At 50.4% G+C, this 21,142-nt stretch overlaps 4 protein-coding genes across 4 annotated transcripts; all 4 read left to right on the plus strand.

The window, feature by feature from the left end:
- Window positions 1-641: 641 nt before the first annotated feature.
- ppef1 (protein phosphatase, EF-hand calcium binding domain 1) lies at window positions 642-9,421 on the plus strand. Its single transcript, XM_047031084.1, has 19 exons — window positions 642-750; window positions 1,591-1,752; window positions 2,279-2,308; window positions 2,563-2,690; window positions 3,167-3,227; window positions 3,704-3,873; window positions 3,946-4,060; window positions 4,172-4,218; window positions 4,389-4,555; window positions 4,737-4,773; window positions 5,194-5,343; window positions 5,470-5,630; window positions 5,886-6,108; window positions 6,756-6,941; window positions 7,116-7,258; window positions 7,469-7,575; window positions 7,725-7,888; window positions 8,345-8,429; window positions 8,890-9,421. Exons 2-19 carry the CDS (start codon window positions 1,701-1,703, stop codon window positions 9,060-9,062), a joined length of 2,199 nt encoding a protein of 732 aa, XP_046887040.1. The 5' UTR covers window positions 642-750; window positions 1,591-1,700; the 3' UTR covers window positions 9,063-9,421.
- On the plus strand, window positions 9,352-12,561 carry LOC124474897 (serine/threonine-protein phosphatase with EF-hands 1-like). The gene is made up of 7 exons (XM_047031357.1): window positions 9,352-9,446; window positions 9,884-10,082; window positions 10,257-10,399; window positions 10,609-10,715; window positions 10,865-11,028; window positions 11,485-11,569; window positions 12,030-12,561. The coding sequence occupies exons 1-7, from the start codon at window positions 9,352-9,354 to the stop codon at window positions 12,200-12,202; spliced, it is 966 nt and encodes a 321-aa protein (XP_046887313.1). The 3' UTR covers window positions 12,203-12,561.
- On the plus strand, window positions 12,492-15,697 carry LOC124474898 (serine/threonine-protein phosphatase with EF-hands 1-like). The gene is made up of 7 exons (XM_047031358.1): window positions 12,492-12,586; window positions 13,024-13,222; window positions 13,397-13,539; window positions 13,750-13,856; window positions 14,006-14,169; window positions 14,626-14,710; window positions 15,166-15,697. The coding sequence occupies exons 1-7, from the start codon at window positions 12,492-12,494 to the stop codon at window positions 15,336-15,338; spliced, it is 966 nt and encodes a 321-aa protein (XP_046887314.1). The 3' UTR covers window positions 15,339-15,697.
- LOC124474899 (serine/threonine-protein phosphatase with EF-hands 1-like) lies at window positions 15,628-18,829 on the plus strand. Its single transcript, XM_047031359.1, has 7 exons — window positions 15,628-15,722; window positions 16,160-16,358; window positions 16,533-16,675; window positions 16,884-16,990; window positions 17,140-17,303; window positions 17,760-17,844; window positions 18,300-18,829. Exons 1-7 carry the CDS (start codon window positions 15,628-15,630, stop codon window positions 18,470-18,472), a joined length of 966 nt encoding a protein of 321 aa, XP_046887315.1. The 3' UTR covers window positions 18,473-18,829.
- Window positions 18,830-21,142: the final 2,313 nt, after the last annotated feature.

The raw sequence follows: 21,142 nt of genomic DNA on the forward strand, positions 1-21,142 counted from the left end.
AGTATGCAGTAGGACATTTATGACCATTTGCCATCCCTCTCCCAACACTCCTTCATCTTTCTGTCTGTCTGTTTTTCTGTAGCTAATTCAGGGGCAGCTGAAAGCTCGTTGTTTACACTATAAACGAAATAAACGATGCATTATTCTTTATCTGGTCTTTATTTATACTGTAGACACGCATATTCAGATTATAAGCAGGCTGTATTGTTCTGCAAAGGTAGGAGGATACCTACTCCCAAGCTGACGGGGGCTTTAATCATGCTTGAGCAGGCGTTTTTCGCTAAATGGTGATGGAAGCCTATTGTCAGCAGGTGGAACAACGGCAGGGCCTGAATGACGCTTCTCATTACCGTGCACCTGTGGTTTATCTGAATGCTGCAAGACAGGGAGGGAAAGTGGGCCGAGCTGCTTTACGCACTCTCCAGATTCAATTCATCTCTCTCTCTCTCTCTCCCTCTCTCTCTCTCTCTCTCTCTCTCTCTCTCTCTCTCTCTCTCTCACTCTCTCTCTCTCTCTCTCTCTCTCTCTCTCTCTCTCTCTCGTCACCCGTTTTGTTTGTATTCGTGTTCCGTGCCGTCAATGATAAGACGCCCACTCTTTGCTAGTGATCGTAGTTAAGAGTGAGGATGCTGATGCGGTAGTGTCCCTCGAAGACAGCGGAGCCAGAGGAGAGGTTGTGCGCATACAGCTGCCGGGAAGCAGTGCCTGTCAGATCAACCGGGGTTTCTCGGATCCCAGGACTGTGTGGACGTACGTGTTTTAATATAAAAGCATCTGATCTGGGATTCAATATTAAGGTTAATCAATGCAGCCTTTAGAAAGTCTTTTTAATTGTGGTTTAATTCCTGTCAATACAGCAGCCAATCTAATTTTGTTGACATTTAATAACTTTAAACCTTGTTTTGCTTGAAAATCAATGCATGAATACATTTAGTTTGCGCTGGCGTTAATGTTTGTATATTATTTAGCTGTAATCTCATTAGTGCTAGCCTACTTGAGTTTCACCATCAGCTAGGTCCATAGACACCCAGTGTCAAGCTGTCATCAAACATGACGTGTCTCCATGGCAACTGGCATAATAGCCTAAAACTCAAGGGGCTATGCTAATGTCATGGTAACATCAGCACTCGACATGCAGTGACCTGATGAAGCTTACCGCAGAGTTTAAGTCTACTACACTCTAATATAAAGCATGTTAAACAGAACCATTTGTAGCAATACAATGGGAAAATCCTTATATTCCTGATAGACAGCTGAAGCATATAAGATGTTGTTTGGTTAAGTGGTTCTTTCAAACCTTACAAACTTGAACCTGAACTGTACTGATTTTGGATTTTTGCATTTTTTTGGAGGTGTAATTTAGTTTGCAAAATGTTTCTAATGTGTGCCTTGAATTAATGTTGCAGACCATACAACCTTAAAAACCTGTGTACACCATGTAGATAAAGGCATCCCATCAGGCAGTTCTGTAAAAATTGCACAGAGAAGTTTGTACGTTTGTGCATTTGTTTGATCTTTCTGCTTTGGGTTGGGTGGGAGAACCCTGGAATGTTTTACAAAGTATTAAGCTATTTGAAATGTTTCCATCAGACCTGCATAATTATCAACATGGCGGGTGACCAGTGCCTTTCAGAGAAAGGTGCCTCTCCGACCCCAAATCATAATCTGCGACTGTGACCTCTGACCTGGGTGTGGCCACAATGGGCTGTGGCACTTCCACCTCAACAGAGACCAACAAGAGGCCAGGGCCAGGTGAGGGATTGGAGACTTCAATCTGGGAAACGTGTCCCATAATACTGTTCCTGATCCCCAGGTGCATTTAGTACGCACTTTTTCATGTTCAATATTGCTTTGGCTTCCAGCTGCTGCTAAATGAACATATTAATGTAAATGTATTCATTTAGCAGCTTGATTAGCTCTGATAGTAGCTCTGATTCAGCTCTGATTCAAATGCACAACAACCGACATGCAGTATTGATTTGATTCAATGTAAATTAGCTACATGTTTTTTTAACCATTATTGTCCATGCAGGAACAAGTCTTGTGTGTTTGTATTTATTATTCCATAACATTTAATATTTGCAGGATGTTTAGCAGGGGTACTTTTTCCCTGTCTTTCAATTCTGTCATCTCAGGTTCCGGCCAAATATCTGCTTGGGAGTTATTTTTTTTCTTTCTCTTCTCCTCCCCCGTGTCTTGTTAAGTTTCCCTCACTCTCTCCACCTAAGTTCATTTAATTTAATTACTCCTTCTCTCCTCCTTCCTTCTCTGCCAGCAGGAATTGCCAAGAGCCCCAGCCCTGCACTAAGTAAGAGACTTCCTCTCAACAACATCGCTCGTCACTCACCCCTGTCTAAATGTCCCATTGGTCAGTGTTCTCCATCTGGTACCCCTGAAGTTCTGTGCCATTGGTCAGCGTCCCCATCTTTCCCCTGATTGCTGATTGGTCAATCAGGAGGTGTCATGCAAACCCAGTGCAGAAAGAACAGCAGAACACTGACAGTGTGGTCTGGCTGGTCTGGAGTCCCATCATGCCCCTCTCTCTCTCTCCTGTTCTCTTAGCCATGAAGGCAGCCATCTTGATCCAGCGCTGGTACCGACGTTACATTGCTCGTCTGGAGATGAGGCGGCGCTACACCTGGAACATCTTCCAGTCCATAGAGTATGCGGGAGAGCAGGACCAGCTACAGGTAGACCTGTCTCACCTCTGTAACCAGCTACAGGTAGACCTGTCTCACCTCTGTAACCAGCTACAGTTAGACCTGTCTCATCTCTCTAGCTAGCTACAGGTAGACCTGTCTCACCTCTCTAACCAGCTACAATCAGACCTGTCTCACAACTCTAACTAGCCACAGGTAGACCTGTCTCACCTCTCTAACCAGCTACAGGTAGACCTGTCTCACAACTTTAACCAGCCACAGGTAGACCTGTCTCACCTCTCTAACCAGCTACAGGTAGACCTGTCTCATCTCTCTAACTAGCTACAGGTAGACCTGTCTCACAACTCTAACCAGCTACAGGTGGAACTAAACCTCATATTCATAAACAGCCACAGAACCAAGCAAGACTCAGCCCTAATCCTGGAGACCAACCACAAGTCATACCAGTCCAAATAAATGAATGTCTTTGTTTGTTTCTCTCCTCTTCCCTTCTGCCCCCCTTTCAGCTCTCCAGCTTCTTCAGCTTCATGCTGGACAACTTCACCCAGCTGAACGCCAACGGTCCAGGTACGGAAGGATGACCTCTTCTCCTCCTCCTACCCCCCCTCCTCTACCCTCCTCCTCTTTTACCCTCATCTTTCCACACCCTCCCATCGCATGTCCTTCCTCTCTCATTCTCCTCCTCCGAGGCCTCTTTTCAGCCCCTTTCCTTCCCATCCTCCTCACCACTACATGTTAGCTCTATCCCACCCCTGCAATGGTCCACAGAGGCCGTGTGGCGATGCTGTGTTGCTTAGCAACTAGTCCGACAGAGGAATCCTGCTGGTGAGTCCAGTCTGACGGACGCAGCTGTGGGTCGCCTGCTCTGCTCATGGATACATCATGCTTCTAATGCAAACCAAACTACTGACTAAGCACGAAAAAACACCATCACCCACTGTGTGTGGCGAGGGTGACTTTGGTGTGCATACATGGGTGTGTCTGTGTGTCATTGTCTACTTTGCTTGTGTTTTGTGTGCGTGCACATCCGTGTTGGGTTCCAGACCTGATCTCCCACTTGCTGGGCCCTGTGGCGGACCCATGGTACCAGAGAGAGAGGCAGAGCAGCTACGAGCAGATGACTGTTCTGGAATCCTACATCGGGCCCCACCTCTCCTTCCCCCTCAGGGTGGAACACACCAACGCTCTGCTCAGCGCCTTCAAGGACCAGCAGGTACTGTCCCGCCACCTTGACCCTGGGTCCTAGCTCCTACCCCTTTCTGAAGTATCTCTCCTCTCCATTCAGATCCTCCATGCCAGGTATTTTCTACAGCTACTTCATGAAACCAGGAAGTTCCTGAAGCAGATGCCCAATGTCATCCACCTGTCTACCTCCTATACCAGGGAGATAACCATCTGCGGTAACTCACACATGCGCCCGCGCACACGCACACACATCATTGGCAGTTCATTTTCCTGTTCCTTTTAAGTGAGAATCCAGGCTGATGTTGGCTGTCGTCTGCTGTCCTCAGGGGATCTTCATGGGAGACTCGACGACCTCCTCCTCATCTTCTACAAGGTAAACACAGCGGCACCAGAACGACAAGGGGCCGGGTATCCCAGATTCGTTAAGAAGCTCTTAACGCTAAGAGCTTCTTAGGAACGTTCTAAGAGCGTTCTGGAAAACCCAGCCAAGGTTTATCGCCGACGGAATTCCTGACGTCACCCTAACCCACGTGAATGTTCCAGAACGGCCTGCCCTCGTCCGAGACGCCGTACGTGTTCAACGGCGACTTTGTGGATCGAGGGAAGAAGAGTGTGGAGGTGCTGGTCCTCCTCTTCTCCTACATGCTCCTCTACCCCGACCACATGCACCTGAACCGGGGCAACCACGAGGACCACATCATGAACCTGCGGTCAGTGGTGGGGAGCGAACCTGGGCCGCTTCTTTTCTTCGGTGGTCTACCGTTAGACCCTACAAATGAGTGCATCCGTTCACGTCCTGACTGGCCTGTGTAATCTCTTGCGTGACCCCTGTGTGATCCTTTGGGTAATCTCTTTGTGATCTCTGCGTGTGATACGTGCGATCTCTTCCAGATATGGGTTCACTAAGGAGGTCATGCAGAAGTACAAGGTAAACGGATCATTATGAATTCTCTGGGTCTCGACCCCTTTACAGATCCATTTCAATCGGTACGTTGAACTGTAGATGATATCCGTGCATTATCATTATACATGAAATCAACTTTTGATGTATATAACTGTAACGACTGTATATGTATAGAACTATGTTGTTATAGTTATCTTAGATAATGTTGTTGTTATCTTAATTGGCATAATCTTAAGAAAATGTTCAGGTCAGTCACATTCTCCAAAACCCCTGAGGGAGCATCGGAGTAGAGAACTTTTTCATTTCGTGTTTGAATGTTTCCATTGTAGTGTTGTCTTCCTCTAGTGGTGGTAAGCTGTTACTACAGGATCCCAACACCACAGAGTTTAATGTGTGTCTCTGTGTGCATGTGTGTCTATTGGGGTGTGTGTGTGTGTCATGCAGAGCCACGGCTCAGAGATCCTGCAGCTGCTCCAAGATATCTTTAGCCTGCTGCCCATCGCCACAGTGATAGACAACAAGGTTCTGATCGTGCACGGTGGGATATCGGACACGACTGACCTGGACTTCCTCAGAACTATTGAGAGACACAAGGTTAGATGGATGGATGGAGGGACAGACAAACGGATGGATGAATAGACGATTGGTGGATGAGTGGCATTGGGTCTCATCATCTATGTCCAATCATCTTCTCTTGTCTTCTTGTTTCCTCTCCTCCAGGTCAAATCAGCGCTCAGGCTTCCCAGACGTAGTCTGGACCAACTGGACGTGAGCCGGAGAAGCAGACAGGCCAGCAGACAGGCCAGCAGACAGGCAGGCCGACAGGCAGGCAGCCCGCGGTCACACAATCGCCGCGGCCACAGCAGGAGCCCCTCCCAAGGGTCAGAGAGCCAATCAGAGAAGGACACACGCACACACACTTTTTGACTCTGTTATTGACCCCTTCTCATTTCCCCTCCTTCTTTTCTTCTCTTTTTCTCGCCCTCTCTCCAATCTCTCTCACTCCCCTCTCTCTCCACCCCTCTCTCCCTCTCCTCCCTCCCTCTCTCTCCACCCTCGCCTTCTCTTCTCCACGTGCTCCTTCTTCTTTCCCTCCTCTCTCGTTCTCTCTCTCTTTTCCCCTCATCCCTCCACAGCAAGAGACGCTGTCACGTGACCAGACAAGGAAGTGCCTCCTCGTCCTCGTCCTCTTCCTCGTCCTCCCTCTGCGCTCCGCTGAGCCCAGACCGCCCCTTGCCCCGCCCCAGCCCCTCGCACGTGATGCCCAGCCTCTCCGGGTCCCTCCAGGTGCCCTTCCTGGACTCCCTGGTCGCCCTCACCCCTCCGGAGCCCCCCCGGGAGGAGCTGGAGTGGAAGCAGGTAGGAGGAGGGCGCCACCAGAGTAGCACGGCACCACGCTTCTCCCAATGCACTGGAAGTACCTCCACCAGTTTGATCAAACTCTCCTTTCCTCTATCGTGGTTCAGTTGTTATCCAGACTTAAATGATACAATAGTCAGATCATTCCAAGTGTATTCATGCATGGAGAGGTTTCACAGCAATGGTGTGATCGGTTGTCTGTCCAATGTCAGATCCTACCCAAGCTTATAGGAAAGACAAAGAACCTCACATAAACGACTTAAGAAGGAAGTCCGTTTTTGTTACAAATATGCTGATTAATACCTACCAACGGGTTCCAATTAGTCATCTCCATCAATGCTGCATTCCTATAAGGAAGTGAGTTCAGAAGTCTCAAACCCTGAACCTAACAAAGCCGATAGGCCAATACATTCACATGCATGTAGTCTTGAAGTTACCCTCACTTCTTCTCCTCCCCTCCTCTCCTCTCCCCCCCCCTCCCCTCCCCTCCCCTCCTCTCCTCTCCTCTCCTCTCCTCTCCTCTCCTCTCCTCTCCTCTCCTCTCCTCTCCTCTCCTCTCCTCTCCTCTCCTCTCCTCTCCTCTCCTCTCCTCTCCTCTCCCCTCCCCTCCCCTCCCCTCCCCTCCCCTCCCCTCCCATCCTCTTCAGGTGGTGGACGTGCTGTGGAGTGACCCCAAGCCCCAGGAGGGGTGCAGTCCCAACACCTTCAGGGGAGGCGGCTGCTACTTTGGGCCAGACGTGACCCAGCGCCTGCTGGACAGACACGGCCTGACTCTGCTCATACGCTCCCACGAGTGTAAACAGGAGGGCTACGAACTGTGTCACCACGGAAAGGTACACACAGACACACACACACACACACTGAGAGAAGCACACAAATACAGGTACGCAACATTGATGTGTACAAACACAGGCACACACACACTACTCTCATCAAACTGCGAGCGTGTGTCCATCCATGTGTACGTGTGTGTGGCTGGCCGTGTGTTTGGTGTGTGTGTGTGTCAGGTGATCACCATCTTCTCAGCGTCTAACTACTATGAGGAGGGCAGTAACCGTGGTGCCTACATTAAGCTGGGCTCAGAACTGGTGCCGCGCTTCTACCAGTACCAGGTCAGCCGATCCACCCGGAAACTCACGCTCACACAGAGGTCAGTGTGTGTGTGTGTGTGTGTGTGTGTGGGGGGGGGGTCTGTGTGTATAATCTGTAGAAAGTTTGTAAAAGATTAATTTAAGTGCGTGTGTGGGGTTTAGCTCTGAAGGATAAGTGTGTTTGTGTGTGTGTGTGTGCCGGGTGAGTGTAGCAGAAGGGTCAGCTCTGAAGGCTAAGTGTGTGTGTGTGTTTGTGTGTGTGTGTGCAGGGTGAGTGTAGCAGAGGGGTCAGCTCTGAAGGCTCTGCAGGAGAAGCTGTTTACTCATCGGTCAGAGCTCATGGCTGGGTTTCAGCAGTATGACCTGAACAACACTGGTAAGAGCTCTTTCATCCACCATCTTTTCTCTCTCTCTTTGTCTTTCCCTCCTCTCTCTATCTCTCTTTTCTATGTCTATCTTCTCTCTCACTGTTCTTCACATCGTGTCAAACAACAGTCGTGTGTCTGTGTGTGTGTTTTCCTCCAGGCTGCGTCTCCATCAGCGAGTGGGCCCAGGTGGTGGAGGCCGTCCTGAGGCTGGACCTCCCCTGGAGGACCCTGCGCCCGCGCCTCGCCCGCCTGGCACCAGATGGCAGCGTGGAGTACCAGTCCTGCTTCCAGGACATGGACCTGGGCCAGCCACTCCCCAGGGTCAGAACACAGAACGGAGAAACTAGGATATACTACAACGTAGAATGTACTAGAATGTAGGACATGTACTAGATTGGGGTCTCCAATCCTGTTCCCGGAGAGCTAATCTGCACGTTGGTTTTTGCTCGAGGCACACTTCTTTGACCTGATTCAACACTAGTTACCTGATAAACCATCTGATTATTAGACTCAGGTGTGCTAGATTATTGTACGAGCAAAAATCTACAGGCAGGTGGCTCTCCAGGAACAGGGTTGGAGACCCCTGTACGAGAATGTATACTGAATATATGTACGAGGTAAGAAGATAGAAGTAAGAAGATGTGCGTATTTAAATATATTACAAAGAATATGCGAGGATGAGGTATATTTGGACACAAGCTCTAGAGGTATGGCGGTCGGTGTTTGAATTCCACCCTGGTCCTTTCCTAACCTGAGCTGTGGTCTCCATCGCCCCAGGTGACCCCCGGCCTGGCGGAGACCCTGTACAGATACAGGACAGACCTGGAGATCATCTTCAACATCATAGACAAAGATCAGTCAGGTGTGTCACACCAGGAAAGCATGATGGACAAGAGCCCCCCCACTTTGAGAAATGGTTCTGGACTAACCTGCTTTGAGAAATTGTTATCCACTAGCCTGCTCTAAGAAATCCTCACCCTTCTCATCCTGCCCACTCTCCTCTCCTTTGAGCTCCCATCCAATCCTCTCCTCTCATCCACTCTCCTCTCTTCTCTTCCCTGCTCTCCTCCTCTCTCCTCCTCTCTTCTCTCCTCTCGTCTCTCTTCTCCTCCTTTCTTCTCTGCTCTCCTCCTCTCTCCTCCTCTCTTCTCTCCTCTCGTCTCTCTTCTCCTCCTCTCTTCTCTGCTCTCCTCCTCTCTCCTCCTCTCTTCTCTCCTCTCGTCTCTCTTCTCCTCCTCTCTTCTCTGCTCTCCTCCTCTCTCCTCTCTTCTCTCCTCTCTTCTCTCCTCTCCTCTTTTCTCTTCTCCTCTCCTCCTCCGCAGGTCTAATCTCCATCGAGGAGTTCCGTCAAACCTGGCGCCTGTTCAGCACCCACCTGGGCGTCGCCGTGGACAACACTGCCATCGATGAGCTGGCAAGGAGCATCGACTTCAACAAAGACGGCAGCATCGACTTCAACGAGTTCCTGGAGGCTTTCAGGGTGGTGCACAAGTAGCAGAGCTGAGAGGGATGGAGGGAGGGGAGCTCCACTGATCCACCTGTGAGGTCCTGACTGGACAAGACTTGCCTCAGGGACACACACACATTCTCTATAAACCCTCATGTAAACACAGACAGGATGTCTCATACACCGGAGAGTGTCTGGAAAGACTTTCCGGAGAATTCTGTACCTTTCGGGAGCATTTGGGGAAACATGAGGATTCTGGCGTTTTCTACAGCCACGCGCTGGGGGTGCCTGGGCTTGTAAAGCTGTTCCCTTGCCCCGCCCCAGCCCCTCGCACGTGATGCCCAGCCTCTCCGGGTCCCTCCAGGTGCCCTTCCTGGACTCCCTGGTCGCCCTCACCCCTCCGGAGCCCCCCCGGGAGGAGCTGGAGTGGAAGCAGGTAGGAGGAGGGCGCCACCAGAGTAGCACGGCACCACGCTTCTCCCAATGCACTGGAAGTACCTCCACCAGTTTGATCAAACTCTCCTTTCCTCTATCGTGGTTCAGTTGTTATCCAGACTTAAATGATACAATAGTCAGATCATTCCAAGTGTATTCATGCATGGAGAGGTTTCACAGCAATGGTGTGATCGGTTGTCTGTCCAATGTCAGATCCTACCCAAGCTTATAGGAAAGACAAAGAACCTCACATAAACGACTTAAGAAGGAAGTCTGTTTTTGTTACAAATATGCTGATTAATACCTACCAACGGGTTCCAATTAGTCATCTCCATCAATGCTGCATTCCTATAAGGAAGTGAGTTCAGAAGTCTCAAACCCTGAACCTAACAAAGCCGATAGGCCAATACATTCACATGCATGTAGTCTTGAAGTTACCCTCACTTCTACCCTCACGTGCTGTGGAGTGACCCCAAGCCCCAGGAGGGGTGCAGTCCCAACACCTTCGGGGGAGGCGGCTGCTACTTTGGGCCAGACGTGACCCAGCGCCTGCTGGACAGACACGGCCTGACTCTGCTCATACGCTCCCACGAGTGTAAACAGGAGGGCTACGAACTGTGTCACCACGGAAAGGTACACACAGACACACACACACACACACTGAGAGAAGCACACAAATACAGGTACGCAACATTGATGTGTACAAACACAGGCACACACACACTACTCTCATCAAACTGCGAGTGTGTGTCCATCCATGTGTACGTGTGTGTGGCTGGCCGTGTGTTTGGTGTGTGTGTGTGTCAGGTGATCACCATCTTCTCAGCGTCTAACTACTATGAGGAGGGCAGTAACCGTGGTGCCTACATTAAGCTGGGCTCAGAACTGGTGCCGCGCTTCTACCAGTACCAGGTCAGCCGATCCACCCGGAAACTCACGCTCACACAGAGGTCAGTGTGTGTGTGTGTGTGTGTGTGTGGGGGGGGGGGTCTGTGTGTATAATCTGTAGAAAGTTTGTAAAAGATTAATTTAAGTGCGTGTGTGGGGTTTAGCTCTGAAGGATAAGTGTGTTTGTGTGTGTGTGTGTGCCGGGTGAGTGTAGCAGAAGGGTCAGCTCTGAAGGCTAAGTGTGTGTGTGTGTTTGTGTGTGTGTGTGCAGGGTGAGTGTAGCAGAGGGGTCAGCTCTGAAGGCTCTGCAGGAGAAGCTGTTTACTCATCGGTCAGAGCTCATGGCTGGGTTTCAGCAGTATGACCTGAACAACACTGGTAAGAGCTCTTTCATCCACCATCTTTTCTCTCTCTCTTTGTCTTTCCCTCCTCTCTCTATCTCTCTTTTCTATGTCTATCTTCTCTCTCACTGTTCTTCACATCGTGTCAAACAACAGTCGTGTGTCTGTGTGTGTGTTTTCCTCCAGGCTGCGTCTCCATCAGCGAGTGGGCCCAGGTGGTGGAGGCCGTCCTGAGGCTGGACCTCCCCTGGAGGACCCTGCGCCCGCGCCTCGCCCGCCTGGCACCAGGTGGCAGCGTGGAGTACCAGTCCTGCTTCCAGGACATGGACCTGGGCCAGCCACTCCCCAGGGTCAGAACACAGAACGGAGAAACTAGGATATACTACAACGTAGAATGTACTAGAATGTAGGACATGTACTAGATTGGGGTCTCCAATCCTGTTCCCGGAGAGCTAATCTGCACGTTGGTTTTTGCTCGAGGCACACTTCTTTGACCTGATTCAACACTAGTTACCTGATAAACCATCTGATTATTAGACTCAGGTGTGCTAGATTATTGTACGAGCAAAAATCTACAGGCAGGTGGCTCTCCAGGAACAGGGTTGGAGACCCCTGTACGAGAATGTATACTGAATATATGTACGAGGTAAGAAGATAGAAGTAAGAAGATGTGCGTATTTAAATATATTACAAAGAATATGCGAGGATGAGGTATATTTGGACACAAGCTCTAGAGGTATGGCGGTCGGTGTTTGAATTCCACCCTGGTCCTTTCCTAACCTAAGCTGTGGTCTCCATCGCCCCAGGTGACCCCCGGCCTGGCGGAGACCCTGTACAGATACAGGACAGACCTGGAGATCATCTTCAACATCATAGACAAAGATCAGTCAGGTGTGTCACACCAGGAAAGCATGAAGGACAAGAGCCCCCCCACTTTGAGAAATGGTTCTGGACTAACCTGCTTTGAGAAATTGTTATCCACTAGCCTGCTCTAAGAAATCCTCACCCTTCTCATCCTGCCCACTCTCCTCTCCTTTGAGCTCCCATCCAATCCTCTCCTCTCATCCACTCTCCTCTCTTCTCTTCCCTGCTCTCCTCCTCTCTCCTCCTCTCTTCTCTCCTCTCGTCTCTCTTCTCCTCCTTTCTTCTCTGCTCTCCTCCTCTCTCCTCCTCTCTTCTCTCCTCTCGTCTCTCTTCTCCTCCTCTCTTCTCTGCTCTCCTCCTCTCTCCTCCTCTCTTCTCTCCTCTCGTCTCTCTTCTCCTCCTCTCTTCTCTGCTCTCCTCCTCTCTCCTCTCTTCTCTCCTCTCTTCTCTCCTCTCCTCTTTTCTCTTCTCCTCTCCTCCTCCGCAGGTCTAATCTCCATCGAGGAGTTCCGTCAAACCTGGCGCCTGTTCAGCACCCACCTGGGCGTCGCCGTGGACAACACTGCCATCGATGAGCTGGCAAGGAGCATCGACTTCAACAAAGACGGCAGCATCGACTTCAACGAGTTCCTGGAGGCTTTCAGGGTGGTGCACAAGTAGCAGAGCTGAGAGGGATGGAGGGAGGGGAGCTCCACTGATCCACCTGTGAGGTCCTGACTGGACAAGACTTGCCTCAGGGACACACACACATTCTCTATAAACCCTCATGTAAACACAGACAGGATGTCTCATACACCGGAGAGTGTCTGGAAAGACTTTCCGGAGAATTCTGTACCTTTCGGGAGCATTTGGGGAAACATGAGGATTCTGGCGTTTTCTACAGCCACGCGCTGGGGGTGCCTGGGCTTGTAAAGCTGTTCCCTTGCCCCGCCCCAGCCCCTCGCACGTGATGCCCAGCCTCTCCGGGTCCCTCCAGGTGCCCTTCCTGGACTCCCTGGTCGCCCTCACCCCTCCGGAGCCCCCCCGGGAGGAGCTGGAGTGGAAGCAGGTAGGAGGAGGGCACCACCAGAGTAGCACGGCACCACGCTTCTCCCAATGCACTGGAAGTACCTCCACCAGTTTGATCAAACTCTCCTTTCCTCTATCGTGGTTCAGTTGTTATCCAGACTTAAATGATACAATAGTCAGATCATTCCAAGTGTATTCATGCATGGAGAGGTTTCACAGCAATGGTGTGATCGGTTGTCTGTCCAATGTCAGATCCTACCCAAGCTTATAGGAAAGACAAAGAACCTCACATAAACGACTTAAGAAGGAAGTCCGTTTTTGTTACAAATATGCTGATTAATACCTACCAACGGGTTCCAATTAGTCATCTCCATCAATGCTGCATTCCTATAAGGAAGTGAGTTCAGAAGTCTCAAACCCTGAACCTAACAAAGCCGATAGGCCAATACATTCACATGCATGTAGTCTTGAAGTTACCCTCACTTCTACCCTCACGTGCTGTGGAGTGACCCCAAGCCCCAGGAGGGGTGCAGTCCCAACACCTTCGGGGGAGGCGGCTGCTACTTTGGGCCAGACGTGACCCAGCGCCTGCTGGACAGACACGGCCTGACTCTGCTCATACGCTCCCACGAGTGTAAACAGGAGGGCTACGAACTGTGTCACCACGGAAAGGTACACACAGACACACACACACACACACTGAGAGAAGCACACAAATACAGGTACGCAACATTGATGTGTACAAACACAGGCACACACACACTACTCTCATCAAACTGCGAGTGTGTGTCCATCCATGTGTACGTGTGTGTGGCTGGCCGTGTGTTTGGTGTGTGTGTGTGTCAGGTGATCACCATCTTCTCAGCGTCTAACTACTATGAGGAGGGCAGTAACCGTGGTGCCTACATTAAGCTGGGCTCAGAACTGGTGCCGCGCTTCTACCAGTACCAGGTCAGCCGATCCACCCGGAAACTCACGCTCACACAGAGGTCAGTGTGTGTGTGTGTGTGTGTGTGTGGGGGGGGGGGGTCTGTGTGTATAATCTGTAGAAAGTTTGTAAAAGATTAATTTAAGTGCGTGTGTGGGGTTTAGCTCTGAAGGATAAGTGTGTTTGTGTGTGTGTGTGTGCCGGGTGAGTGTAGCAGAAGGGTCAGCTCTGAAGGCTAAGTGTGTGTGTGTGTTTGTGTGTGTGTGTGCAGGGTGAGTGTAGCAGAGGGGTCAGCTCTGAAGGCTCTGCAGGAGAAGCTGTTTACTCATCGGTCAGAGCTCATGGCTGGGTTTCAGCAGTATGACCTGAACAACACTGGTAAGAGCTCTTTCATCCACCATCTTTTCTCTCTCTCTTTGTCTTTCCCTCCTCTCTCTATCTCTCTTTTCTATGTCTATCTTCTCTCTCACTGTTCTTCACATCGTGTCAAACAACAGTCGTGTGTCTGTGTGTGTGTTTTCCTCCAGGCTGCGTCTCCATCAGCGAGTGGGCCCAGGTGGTGGAGGCCGTCCTGAGGCTGGACCTCCCCTGGAGGACCCTGCGCCCGCGCCTCGCCCGCCTGGCACCAGATGGCAGCGTGGAGTACCAGTCCTGCTTCCAGGACATGGACCTGGGCCAGCCACTCCCCAGGGTCAGAACACAGAACGGAGAAACTAGGATATACTACAACGTAGAATGTACTAGAATGTAGGACATGTACTAGATTGGGGTCTCCAATCCTGTTCCCGGAGAGCTAATCTGCACGTTGGTTTTTGCTCGAGGCACACTTCTTTGACCTGATTCAACACTAGTTACCTGATAAACCATCTGATTATTAGACTCAGGTGTGCTAGATTATTGTACGAGCAAAAATCTACAGGCAGGTGGCTCTCCAGGAACAGGAATGGAGACCCCTGTACGAGAATGTATACTGAATATATGTACGAGGTAAGAAGATAGAAGTAAGAAGATGTGCGTATTTAAATATATTACAAAGAATATGCGAGGATGAGGTATATTTGGACACAAGCTCTAGAGGTATGGCGGTCGGTGTTTGAATTCCACCCTGGTCCTTTCCTAACCTGAGCTGTGGTCTCCATCGCCCCAGGTGACCCCCGGCCTGGCGGAGACCCTGTACAGATACAGGACAGACCTGGAGATCATCTTCAACATCATAGACAAAGATCAGTCAGGTGTGTCACACCAGGAAAGCATGATGGACAAGAGCCCCCCCACTTTGAGAAATGGTTCTGGACTAACCTGCTTTGAGAAATTGTTATCCACTAGCCTGCTCTAAGAAATCCTCACCCTTCTCATCCTGCCCACTCTCCTCTCCTTTGAGCTCCCATCCAATCCTCTCCTCTCATCCACTCTCCTCTCTTCTCTTCCCTGCTCTCCTCCTCTCTCCTCCTCTCTTCTCTCCTCTCGTCTCTCTTCTCCTCCTTTCTTCTCTGCTCTCCTCCTCTCTCCTCCTCTCTTCTCTCCTCTCGTCTCTCTTCTCCTCCTCTCTTCTCTGCTCTCCTCCTCTCTCCTCCTCTCTTCTCTCCTCTCGTCTCTCTTCTCCTCCTCTCTTCTCTGCTCTCCTCCTCTCTCCTCTCTTCTCTCCTCTCTTCTCTCCTCTTTTCTCTTCTCCTCTCCTCCTCCGCAGGTCTAATCTCCATCGAGGAGTTCCGTCAAACCTGGCGCCTGTTCAGCACCCACCTGGGCGTCGCCGTGGACAACACTGCCATCGATGAGCTGGCAAGGAGCATCGACTTCAACAAAGACGGCAGCATCGACTTCAACGAGTTCCTGGAGGCTTTCAGGGTGGTGCACAAGTAGCAGAGCTGAGAGGGATGGAGGGAGGGGAGCTCCACTGATCCACCTGTGAGGTCCTGACTGGACAAGACTTGCCTCAGGGACACACACACATTCTCTATAAACCCTCATGTAAACACAGACAGGATGTCTCATACACCGGAGAGTGTCTGGAAAGACTTTCCGGAGAATTCTGTACCTTTCGGGAGCATTTGGGGAAACATGAGGATTCTGGCGTTTTCTACAGCCACGCGCTGGGGGTGCCTGGGCTTGTAAAGCTGTTCCCTTGCCCCGCCCCAGCCCCTCGCACGTGATGCCCAGCCTCTCCGGGTCCCTCCAGGTGCCCTTCCTGGACTCCCTGGTCGCCCTCACCCCTCCGGAGCCCCCCCGGGAGGAGCTGGAGTGGAAGCAGGTAGGAGGAGGGCGCCACCAGAGTAGCACGGCACCACGCTTCTCCCAATGCACTGGAAGTACCTCCACCAGTTTGATCAAACTCTCCTTTCCTCTATCGTGGTTCAGTTGTTATCCAGACTTAAATGATACAATAGTCAGATCATTCCAAGTGTATTCATGCATGGAGAGGTTTCACAGCAATGGTGTGATCGGTTGTCTGTCCAATGTCAGATCCTACCCAAGCTTATAGGAAAGACAAAGAACCTCACATAAACGACTTAAGAAGGAAGTCCGTTTTTGTTACAAATATGCTGATTAATACCTACCAACGGGTTCCAATTAGTCATCTCCATCAATGCTGCATTCCTATAAGGAAGTGAGTTCAGAAGTCTCAAACCCTGAACCTAACAAAGCCGATAGGCCAATACATTCACATGCATGTAGTCTTGAAGTTACCCTCACTTCTACCCTCACGTGCTGTGGAGTGACCCCAAGCCCCAGGAGGGGTGCAGTCCCAACACCTTCGGGGGAGGCGGCTGCTACTTTGGGCCAGACGTGACCCAGCGCCTGCTGGACAGACACGGCCTGACTCTGCTCATACGCTCCCACGAGTGTAAACAGGAGGGCTACGAACTGTGTCACCACGGAAAGGTACACACAGACACACACACACACACACTGAGAGAAGCACACAAATACAGGTACGCAACATTGATGTGTACAAACACAGGCACACACACACTACTCTCATCAAACTGCGAGTGTGTGTCCATCCATGTGTACGTGTGTGTGGCTGGCCGTGTGTTTGGTGTGTGTGTGTGTCAGGTGATCACCATCTTCTCAGCGTCTAACTACTATGAGGAGGGCAGTAACCGTGGTGCCTACATTAAGCTGGGCTCAGAACTGGTGCCGCGCTTCTACCAGTACCAGGTCAGCCGATCCACCCGGAAACTCACGCTCACACAGAGGTCAGTGTGTGTGTGTGTGTGTGTGTGGGGGGGGGGGTTCTGTGTGTATAATCTGTAGAAAGTTTGTAAAAGATTAATTTAAGTGCGTGTGTGGGGTTTAGCTCTGAAGGATAAGTGTGTTTGTGTGTGTGTGTGTGCCGGGTGAGTGTAGCAGAAGGGTCAGCTCTGAAGGCTAAGTGTGTGTGTGTGTTTGTGTGTGTGTGTGCAGGGTGAGTGTAGCAGAGGGGTCAGCTCTGAAGGCTCTGCAGGAGAAGCTGTTTACTCATCGGTCAGAGCTCATGGCTGGGTTTCAGCAGTATGACCTGAACAACACTGGTAAGAGCTCTTTCATCCACCATCTTTTCTCTCTCTCTTTGTCTTTCCCTCCTCTCTCTATCTCTCTTTTCTATGTCTATCTTCTCTCTCACTGTTCTTCACATCGTGTCAAACAACAGTCGTGTGTCTGTGTGTGTGTTTTCCTCCAGGCTGCGTCTCCATCAGCGAGTGGGCCCAGGTGGTGGAGGCCGTCCTGAGGCTGGACCTCCCCTGGAGGACCCTGCGCCCGCGCCTCGCCCGCCTGGCACCAGATGGCAGCGTGGAGTACCAGTCCTGCTTCCAGGACATGGACCTGGGCCAGCCACTCCCCAGGGTCAGAACACAGAACGGAGAAACTAGGATATACTACAACGTAGAATGTACTAGAATGTAGGACATGTACTAGATTGGGGTCTCCAATCCTGTTCCCGGAGAGCTAATCTGCACGTTGGTTTTTGCTCGAGGCACACTTCTTTGACCTGATTCAACACTAGTTACCTGATAAACCATCTGATTATTAGACTCAGGTGTGCTAGATTATTGTACGAGCAAAAATCTACAGGCAGGTGGCTCTCCAGGAACAGGGTTGGAGACCCCTGTACGAGAATGTATACTGAATATATGTACGAGGTAAGAAGATAGAAGTAAGAAGATGTGCGTATTTAAATATATTACAAAGAATATGCGAGGATGAGGTATATTTGGACACAAGCTCTAGAGGTATGGCGGTCGGTGTTTGAATTCCACCCTGGTCCTTTCCTAACCTGAGCTGTGGTCTCCATCGCCCCAGGTGACCCCCGGCCTGGCGGAGACCCTGTACAGATACAGGACAGACCTGGAGATCATCTTCAACATCATAGACAAAGATCAGTCAGGTGTGTCACACCAGGAAAGCATGATGGACAAGAGCCCCCCCACTTTGAGAAATGGTTCTGGACTAACCTGCTTTGAGAAATTGTTATCCACTAGCCTGCTCTAAGAAATCCTCACCCTTCTCATCCTGCCCACTCTCCTCTCCTTTGAGCTCCCATCCAATCCTCTCCTCTCATCCACTCTCCTCTCTTCTCTTCCCTGCTCTCCTCCTCTCTCCTCCTCTCTTCTCTCCTCTCGTCTCTCTTCTCCTCCTTTCTTCTCTGCTCTCCTCCTCTCTCCTCCTCTCTTCTCTCCTCTCGTCTCTCTTCTCCTCCTCTCTTCTCTGCTCTCCTCCTCTCTCCTCCTCTCTTCTCTCCTCTCGTCTCTCTTCTCCTCCTCTCTTCTCTGCTCTCCTCCTCTCTCCTCTCTTCTCTCCTCTCTTCTCTCCTCTTTTCTCTTCTCCTCTCCTCCTCCGCAGGTCTAATCTCCATCGAGGAGTTCCGTCAAACCTGGCGCCTGTTCAGCACCCACCTGGGCGTCGCCGTGGACAACACTGCCATCGATGAGCTGGCAAGGAGCATCGACTTCAACAAAGACGGCAGCATCGACTTCAACGAGTTCCTGGAGGCTTTCAGGGTGGTGCACAAGTAGCAGAGCTGAGAGGGATGGAGGGAGGGGAGCTCCACTGATCCACCTGTGAGGTCCTGACTGGACAAGACTTGCCTCAGGGACACACACACATTCTCTATAAACCCTCATGTAAACACAGACAGGATGTCTCATACACCGGAGAGTGTCTGGAAAGACTTTCCGGAGAATTCTGTACCTTTCGGGAGCATTTGGGGAAACATGAGGATTCTGGCGTTTTCTACAGCCACGCGCTGGGGGTGCCTGGGCTTGTAAAGCTGTTCTTCTGCAGGATAAAACTGTCGTTAGCAGTTAGCATCTTTATTGTTTTAAAACCTGTGCGCATGTCTGCGTGTGTACATGAACACTTCCCATGCTCATCAGCTGGTCTGGATCTCTTTGTACTGCAGTATAACATCAATAAAATGCCTTTTCAACTTTGTTTGTGTGTGTGTGTGTGTGTGTCAACAGTGTGTGTGCGTGCAAGCCTGTGCGTGCATGTGTGTGTGTGTCCTAACCACTGTTATTAGGGAGTGTGAAACATCATAAAACCGGTCTTCTGACAACCAGACCAAATGTCAGGCTCTGGATTCAAGACACACACACACACACCTGACCAGGTGCCAGGCAGGCACAACAAGTAGACTGGAAGGAAGGAACAGATTTATTTGAGCAGATTTGTTTGAGTCTGTTAAAGCTATAACTGCCTCCTAAGTCTTTTCTGTGCCCATCTTGTGCTGCGGTACATGGGGGAGTGTGTGTGTGTGTGTGTGTTTCAGTGGCGTAAACGCCTCCCTACCTTCGCTCCTCCTGTCCTCCAACACTCCTCCTTCCTCCTCCAACTCCTCCTTCACTCCTCCTTCACTTCTCCAACCCCCTGCCCCACTCTTCCCAAAATCCTCCTCCAGCAGTCTCCTCCCATCTGCCCCTCCCACAGCCCCTCCCTAATCGCGTCTTCTGCCGGCAGGGGTAATGGCTAGCTCCATTCTGTGTCATCCAGCCTTCTAAGGCTCATCCAGCCTTCTCTCTGTCTGCTCCTCTCCTATGCTTTCGTTCGGCATGGACTTCTTCTCCTCCATGGGGGCTCCTTTGGGTCTCCTGTCTCTGGTGACTCTCTTGTGGACTTTCACTCCAGGTATTTTTCTGTGTGCAGACACTCAGTCATGCAGACGTGTGCATTTTGTCTTGTGGTCGTCAGACAAAATAACATTTGAGTTGCTTGTTTTGATATTTACATGTCTTGGCTTATTTATGTCTGTTTGTGGGCCTATTTAAGTGCGTGTGTATGTGTGTGTCTCCAGGGTGTGGTCAGGACTGTGGAGGCCTCAGACACCTCGAAAATGGACGGACGTTCTTCCGGTATGGAGGTCTGTATGTGGCGTATCGCTGCGATCGGGGCTTTAAGCTCCATGGTTACCACACCAACAGCTGTGTGTCTGGACACTGGAGCAGGGAGCCCCCTGTGTGTGTCGGTGAGTTCTGTGTGTGTGTGTGTGTGTGTGTGTGGGAGTGTGTGTGTCTGGGATTTGTGTCTGTCACAATAGATACACTGAACATATTCTGTGTGTGGTAGTTGAAGTTAGGCTGTCCCCTCACAGCATCAGGTTGCCCCCACCCTGGCCCTCTCCTTCACGGGGTCTTCAGTGTCATTGAGAGAGGATCCTGGGTCATCTTTAGCTGTAACCTTGGTTACCGTCTCCACGGTCCCTCCCTGCTGTACTGTAAGGGGAGGAGCTGGAATCAAAGCAACCCCGTCTGCAAAGGTACAAACATCTTCTTTCCCTTCTGTGTGTATGTGTTTCGTGTACGTTTGTGTGTGTGTGTATGTGTATCCCTCATTGCAAAATGATATCCTAGAATCTATGCCTCTTGTTTACACAGCAGTCACCTATGTTCTATCTTTAGAAGAAAGGATATACAGTTTTACATTTGTTATTTTTTGAATCTCTTCATATTTTTGGTGTTTGTTTCCTAGAGTTTGACATGATGACAACCTGGAAGCACTCACCTGACCACAGACTCCAGACTGGATCCAACATGGCTTCCAGGATGGCCCCTGGTCTCCTTGCTCCAGCTGCCCTGAAGGATCACCTGCGAACCCATCATGACATCATCACCAACACGGCCCCCAAGGAGGCTGTCCTTTACCCCCCCCAGCTGGGTCACAACCTGCCCAAACACATCCAGACAAAACTCCAGTGAGGTTTTCACCAAATAAAAATAAAAGTGATTTACTATATGTTTTTTCTTTTCATTAATATATATTTCTGAAGTAATTATGTATTAGATAGATTCTAAATCCTGTAATCAATCTCACTCTCAGATTTAATGAAGGGTTTGGACCCAAAGTCCATCTGAAGGACATGTCTGGATCCCTCTACAAGGCTTTAGGTGAGGAGAGGATTCGAACCCAAGACCTCTCGTCCAGTCAGAAGGAGCTGAGATCTGAGCTCAGCAGAAATAAAGGGGACAGAGGGTCCAGCAAGGAGGTCTGGAATGGAACCAATGTTCTTCTGAGTGGAATGGAATACGAAGAGAACCAAAAGGAGACATTGTCCTTCTCATCACCACAACCATCATCACCAGCATCACCACCACCACCAACATCACCACCACCATCATCACCAGTATCACCACCACCATCATCACCAGCATCACCACCACCATCATCACCAGCATCACCAGCATCACCAC

This window comes from Hypomesus transpacificus, chromosome 12 (assembly GCF_021917145.1).
Source record: "Hypomesus transpacificus isolate Combined female chromosome 12, fHypTra1, whole genome shotgun sequence".
Lineage (NCBI taxonomy): Eukaryota > Metazoa > Chordata > Actinopteri > Osmeriformes > Osmeridae > Hypomesus > Hypomesus transpacificus.